General features: G+C 43.5%; 1 protein-coding gene across 2 annotated transcripts in view; it reads left to right on the top strand.

The window, feature by feature from the left end:
* LOC127625302 (rho GTPase-activating protein SYDE2-like) overlaps positions 1 to 7,500 on the top strand; it is a 25,449-nt gene that overhangs the window by 1,257 nt on the left and 16,692 nt on the right. The window contains exons 1-3 of one of the 2 annotated variants that reach the window (XM_052100506.1): positions 1 to 572; positions 2,045 to 2,080; positions 6,460 to 7,068. The exon at positions 1 to 572 is cut by the window's left edge and continues 1,257 nt beyond it. In XM_052100506.1, the coding sequence (XP_051956466.1) occupies positions 1 to 572; positions 2,045 to 2,080; positions 6,460 to 7,068 (1,217 nt within the window). The remainder of the gene's footprint in view (positions 573 to 2,044; positions 2,081 to 6,459; positions 7,069 to 7,500) is intronic. The other variant, XM_052100507.1, reaches the window with a different exon arrangement.

Raw genomic sequence — 7,500 nt, 5'->3', positions numbered from 1 at the left:
CTCACGCTCCTCAACCGATGCCTGTTTGTCCGAGGAACGTGGTGGTCACCGGGTCTTCCGTTCTGGTTTGGCCTTGGGTCTCTCGGGGTCTTTGCTGAGCAGGAGCTTGCAAAGTATTCCCAACGCGAGGGCCAAACTTCAGAGGTCTACGAGCGATGGCGGGGCCAAGTATTCTGGCGTGCGGCCCTCAAGCGCCCAGAGTTTCGAGGAACACCTGCGACCTGCGGTTTCAGGGGATGCTGCGCTGTCACGCAAGGATGCGCTGGCCTGCGATGCTCCTCCGATGCTCCTTGATGGATCGGTGCGTAAGGAGTCGGTTAACGGCCCTACAGCGCCTTCGGAACTGGCCCCAGAGCCCGCCACACGTCAGTCCTGCAACAACGCCGCCGCCGTGGCCAAACATCCCGGCGTCACCGTGAACAAGATGCAGGAGTGGATGTCGAGGGGTCGCGTGCTTTCGTCTGAGATGAAGCGGAGGATCGCGGGTTCCTTGCCGAGAGCCAAAACCAGTGGCGGTGCCAACGGTCCGCAAGCGAGCAAATCTGCAGCGGCAGGAGCGCAGCTGCTGTCAGGTATGGACGCCCGCTGCCGTGGACGATCTGGTCTCGAAATCCTCTAATTCATCTCTCGTTCTGAACATCTAAACAACTACAGTGGAACGAACGCTTCTGGGTGTCTTTCAACCGGTGGCAGGTTTTTTCCTAGTCTTCCTTCATGTCTTAATGTTGGTTCACGTAGCACGTTTGGTGGGGGGTTCCTGAGCTCCCTAGTGGCACCTAGTGGTGATGGTGGCGGGTTTCTGTGGTCGGTTTACTTTGTGTATTGCATGTGAATGTTTACTGTGTTGGACACTCTGCATAGCAAACCCTACTGGTGCTGATAAGATGTTCCAGTAGCAGGTGACCCAGCAGACGGGACGGTTATCTTGGCATTTAGCGACTTTAAAGGTCATGTCTGCAACTTGTCCACTGTCAGGATCAGGTTTGAGTGTCGACATCTATCATTATTCCACTAATCTGATAATGTACAGTGGCCCCAAAAAGTAACTGTCTGAATGTTGCCTGAATGTTGTTTGAATGTTGTCTGAATGTTGCCTGAATGTTGTCTGAATGTTGTCTGAATGTTGTCTGAATGTTGTTTGAATGTTGTCTGAATGTTGTCTGAATGTTGCCTGAATGTTGCTGAATGTTGCTGAATGCTGCCTGAATGTTGCTGAATGTTGCCTGAATGTTGTCTGAATGCTGCCTGAATGTTGCTGAATGCTGCCTGAATGTTGCTGAATGTTGCCTGAATGTTGTCTGAATGCTGCCTGAATGTTGTCTGAATGCTGCCTGAATGTTGTCTGAATGTTGCCTGAATGTTGTTTGAATGTTGTCTGAATGTTGCCTGAATGTTGTCTGAATGTTGCTGAATGTTGCTGAATGCTGCCTGAATGTTGCTGAATGTTGCCTGAATGTTGTCTGAATGCTGCCTGAATGTTGTCTGAATGCTGCCTGAATGTTGTCTGAATGTTGCCTGAATGTTGTTTGAATGTTGTCTGAATGTTGCCTGAATGTTGTCTGAATGTTGTATGAATGTTGCTGGAATGTTGCTGAATGTTGTCTGAATGTTGCTAAATGTTGCCTGAATGTTGTTTGAATGTTGCCTGAATGTTGCTGAATGTTGCCTGAATGTTGCTGAATGTTGTCTGAATGTTGCTGAATGTTGTTTGAATGTTGCCTGAATGTTGCTGAATGTTGTCTGAATGTTGCTGAATGTTGCCTGAATGTTGTTTGAATGTTGCCTGAATGTTGCTGAATGTTGTCTGAATGTTCTCTGAGAAGAATTTATAGTTAAAAAGGACTTAACTATGGATCTGTTTCTCACCCACACCTATCATGACACTTCTGAAGACATGGATTAAACCACTGGAGTTAATGGATTACTTTTGTGCTGCCTTTATGTGCTTTTTGGAGCTTCAAAGTTTTAATCACCATTCACTTGCATTTTATGGACCAACAGAGCTGGAAAAATTCTTCTAAAAATCTTCATTTGTGTTCTGCAGAGGAAAGAAAGTCAGATGTCTCTGGGATGCATGAGGGTGAGTAAATAATGACATCACATGGACAAAATGTGTCAGTATATGTTAAAAATGAACATTAACCAAAATTAATAATAATAGAATCTAACAGACACAAACATAATGAGTGTGTGTGTGTGTGTGTATGTGTGTGTGTGTGAGTGTGTGTGTGTGAGAGTATTCCTGCCAACACACACACACACTCACAAACACACTCATACACACACACACAAACACACACACAGTTATTTTTATGATGGTCTTCATTCAGGCTTTTATTTTGTTTTTTACAGTATAATGAATTTATTTTCATGTCCGGAGTTTCGCTCAGTCACTGATTGTCCCGTGTTGTGATGATGTTTATGGAAGTGTGATTGTTTCAGCTCTCACTCTTGATCTACGGCTTTTGAAATCAAAAACTTTGCTCCATATTTAGGCGTGTCTGAAGTTCACGCTTGTTTGTGTGTAAGCGCCTCATGCCCAAATGTGCACGTGCATGCGTGTGTGTGTGTGTGTGTGTGTGTGTTGGCAGGAATTCTCGGCGTGTGAGAGCTTGTTCTGTGTTATGAAAGACCCTTTAACAGAGTCACGACACTCACAGCTGAGACTTTAACTCAGTAACCTCGACGCGAATGCGCGCTACAATACCGCAAACTCGACAAATAAAACCATCCAATGTGTGATTCTGTGCTGTGTTTTCTGCTATAGATTCAGAAGAACCGACTCATTAGAGTCATTTGTTCAGGAATCAGTCTACACTGGTCGCGCTGTGTGTTTTCTGCTATAGATTCAGAAGAACCGACTCATTAGAGTCATTTGTTCAGGACTCAGTCTACACTGGTCACGCTGTGTGTTTTCTGCTGTAGATTCGGAAGAACCGACTCATTAGAGTCATTTGTTCAGGAATCAGTCTACACTGGTCACGCTGTGTGTTTTCTGCTATAGATTCAGAAGAACCGACTCATTAGAGTCATTTGTTCAGGACTCGGTCTACACTGGTCGCGCTGTGTGTTTTCTGCTGTAGATTCGGAAGAACCGACTCATTAGAGTCATTTGTTCAGGAATCAGACTACACTGGTCGCGCTGTGTGTTTTCTGCTGTAGATTCGGAAGAACCGACTCATTAGAGTCATTTGTTCAGGACTCAGTCTACACTGGTCGCGCTGTGTGTTTTCTGCTGTAGATTCGGAAGAACCGACTCATTAGAGTCATTTGTTCAGGACTCAGACTACACTGGTCATGCTGTGTGTTTTCTGCTATAGATTCAGAAGAACCGACTCATTAGAGTCATTTGTTCAGGACTCAGTCTACACTGGTCATGCTGTGTGTTTTCTGCTATAGATTCAGAAGAACCGACTCATTAGAGTCATTTGTTCAGGACTCAGTCTACACTGGTCACGCTGTGCGTTTTCTGCTATAGATTCAGAAGAACCGACTCATTAGAGTCATTTGTTCAAGAATCAGACTACACCAGTCTCACTGCAGGATTGATTGTGGGTGATTTGACCTTTTCACTACTATTAACTCAAACTGAATGAATCTCAGAGAATCCCGGTTCGTACTTTAAAGGGCTTTTGAACACATTTGATTGATTCTGTCAGACAGGGTGATGCGGACACGCATTTTCAACACCTTTTTTCCTATCTTCTGCCCTGTTCCTCCAATCCCATGCGGGTTTAAGAGCTTATTGCGACCGTTCAAATCCACCTTACATAAGTGGAACATCACATGATATTGCTTTCGCTAAAAGAGTTGTAATAACACCAGGAGAGATTTGAGCGTCTGTAATGATATACTGAGGTTTGTACAGGTGAAAACGTGTCACTGTTTGGGATTTACGAGCCCTCGCTAACATGTTTCTGCAGAACTGGAGCTGATAAACGTAATCCTTGAACTAAAGAAATGACATCATCGATCTGTCACTCAATGTTTCATATCTAGTGTTCAAAATGCATTTACAGGCATCTGTACATTTGAAGTTGGATGTTTACAAAAATTATTATTTGATTTACCCAATTTAATTTGGGAACAAAATTCCCTCTAATTGAATTAAGTAATCTTTAAAAAAATAACAATAATAATCATAATAATATATATATATATATTTTAAATTAAACATTTCAATTTGACAGATTTTTATTATGAAATTTAAATGTGTAAATCACACACACACACACACACACACACACACACAGAAGCGTACACATGCACACACACACACGTGCGCGCACACACACATGCACACACACTTCTTACATGTGCGCACACACACACACACACACACACCTGCATCAAGTATTCAGTTGTCCTGCAGGTCTCTATAATACAGTGAATAGGGAAAAAGCTTGTATTTGCTCCACAGGCTAAACATGAGGAAAATGCTGCCATCTGGTGGAAATGATTAAACATTAACATTTTGAAGTCAGCGCTCTGGAACGAAAGCACCATATAATATAATTCATGATTTTATGCTTTAATGGCACTGGGGTCGAATATTGCAGTTTTAATGGGGACATTGATGTCCTGAAGGTCCCGAGTGTAACTACTTTGTGTACACAGTGTGTTATAGGAACTGGGGTTGGAATATCAACATTACCCCCAAAATAAACAACTTTGGCAAAATCCATGTCCTTGACTTTAACACAGCAAAAATTGTCAAATAAAACAAAAATGAAAAAGACAAAAAATGTCCCGAAGGTCACACAAGGTTTAATTATGCAACAATGTGTGTGGGCACGTAAACACATTAAACGGCTTTAATCGGTGTGAGGTCATAAACAGCTCAGAGTCCTCCGCATCTGAGACCGTCAATCGGCGCATCTGATCACGTGACTCATTGTGCATCCGCGGAGACTCACAGCATGTGGAGGCTCATGCTACTCTCCACGATCCACACACAACTCACCACACGCCCCATTGAGAGAACCACTAATCACCACCACGAGGAGGTTACCCCATGTGACTCTACCCTCCCTAGCAACCGGGCCAATCTGGTTACCCCATGTGACTCTACCCTCCCTAGCAACCGGGCCAATCTGGTTACCCCATGTGACTCTACCCTCCCTAGCAACCGTTTGTTTGTTTGCATGGTAGTCAGTTGGTAGCGGCTTGCTGTGCATTCCCATATCCCAGAATTCCCATGTGGAGAAAGTCTGGAATCCTCTGGCAAGTCTACAGCTGTAATTAAATGCTGCCGTTTGAGTTTTGAGCTCTCGCTAGAAAAACACACACTTGCTCAATGTTTGTGAGCGTGATCACACACTGGCATTGTGTGAAAGCGTTTGAGCGTTCCTATAATCCACAAGCAAACTGCAGGAGACCAGCGCCTCTATTTTGAGAGATTGTGAATGAGTCCTTGAGCACACTCCCTGTTTTTTCTGGCTCCACGTTTAACCAAATAAATGCTTTCAATCGAAAGCCGGTGAGCACACGGATGTTGCCAAGGCCTCTGGGAAACAGCGTTTTACTATTTACATGTATCAGGTCACCTTCACAGTAACCTGTTTTCCTTTGAAAACGCATGTTTGTTTATTGTTTTTGTTTCCGAGAGTGTTTTCAGTAACTTCTTTTATTTAGTTTAATTAAATATAGTTAAGTCCTCTGCGATTATAGATATTTTTGCAGTTTATAATTTTCTTTGGAAAAACGTTTGTTTTAGTTTTAGCACGATGAACTTAGTTTTTTATTTTCTTAATGTTATTATTTACCAAAGTATGCGATAACGGAGAGCGTTTTCTAAACGTTTTCTATTCGGCGGAGGAAAACAACGAGTGAAGTAAATGTAGCAAAATTACTTTTATTTTAAAGCCACTTTTCAGTTACTTTTTTTATATATTCAATTTACGAAAACTACTTTCCCTGTTTTGTTTTAGCTTATGACAAAGTCTGTTTTCAGTTGCCGAACATCATTCGGAAAATTGTATTGAAATGAGTGTGTTTAAATGTGATAGTGTGGGCGTGGCCTTTGTGTCAATTGAGTTTTTATTTCAAAGCCATTTTTTTTATTTAATTTAATTAAATATAATTAAATTAAAAACGTTTGTTTTAGTTTTAGCACGATAAATTTCGTTTTTTAGTTTCTTAACGTTATCGTTTTCCAAAGTGTTCAATAGCATGGAGGAAAACACGAAAGATGTAAACGCAGTAATATTAATTAATTTTACCTTATAGTGTAATTATGCATTTTATATTTATTTACTCATTTTACAGAAGAGTTTTCATCTTTTGTTGTAGTTTTCGGATACGATAATAACCGTGGCGATAAAGCCACTCAAGGTAAATTAAGTAGGGCAGCTCTTCTGAACCAAACACCCTGGATACGTCATTAGCATTCGTAACTTTAGCGTTTCGCAGGTTATATGTGGAAGTTTGTTTAGTGACAATATTCCTTTCTTTTCATAGCGCCGATGGAGTGGGTCCCTGGGTCATCCGGTGTAGCTCTACGGGACCCCTGTACACGTCAGACCCCTTTCAACCACATTACCGTCTCCAAGAAACGTAACTGGCTACAACAAAGCTGTGTCCGTCCGTTCCTGCACCCTGAGAACGCAACAGCGCCCCCTGCAGCAGAGGAGGATCATACGCACCCACAAATATACAGCATTGACCCGCCTTCGAAAGCACCACCTCGACCCCGACGCCTCCCGTTACCTGCCAGTAGAAGTTCGTCCCAGCCGCCCCGTCGCCCAGATCCAGCTGAGGAGAACGACGCAGACGACGAAGGAGAGATTTGGTACAACCCCATTCCCGAGGATGAGGAGGGCGACGTTCCTCACAGGATCCCTGCCATCAGAGAGGCCCAAACGAAGGTGACCCGCGGGGTGGCCGCTGGACGTATGAATGGAGGGGCGGCAGACAGACGGCGTGCGACAGAGGAGTATGTTGGTGGTGAGGAGGGTTGCAGGGAGGGGTCGCAGATGGGTGTTTTGCATTCCAACGAAACCTTCCAGCTGCACAGACAGATGTTTGCGTGCAAGACACAAGAGGAGAGCCTCACCGTCAGAGCGACAGGTAAACCCGGCTGTCTCTTTCCATACCTCACTTATCTGGAGATCTCACTCTTGCTCGGCCAAAACATAGCCTAGCTTTCTACTGCTTATCTTCTATGTTAGCATTAACATGTGCTATTTTATGCATAAAAGAGCCTCTCTCTCTCTCTCTCTCTCTCTCTCTCTCTCACTCTGTTATCTGTCACTGTATCTCGTCTCCTGTCTGACTGCGGGGTGTTTTTCCTGTATGTGTGTTTTGGAGTTAGCAGTGCTAACACGAGATGTTTGATGTTTCCTGCTGTAGTCGTACCTGTCATTTTAATGAGCACCTGTCATCTAACGGGCGACTGACAGCTCTGTTTGCGCACTGTGCCTGACAGATGCTCATTTAATGGAAAAAATATACATTTTTCACTTGATTCCCCTAGGAGGAGTATTTAAAAGTTCAGGGCCC

The sequence above is a fragment of the Xyrauchen texanus genome, chromosome 31 (assembly GCF_025860055.1).
Source record: "Xyrauchen texanus isolate HMW12.3.18 chromosome 31, RBS_HiC_50CHRs, whole genome shotgun sequence".
NCBI classification, from domain to species: Eukaryota; Metazoa; Chordata; class Actinopteri; order Cypriniformes; family Catostomidae; genus Xyrauchen; species Xyrauchen texanus.
This window is presented reverse-complemented; position numbering and strand designations above follow the sequence as displayed.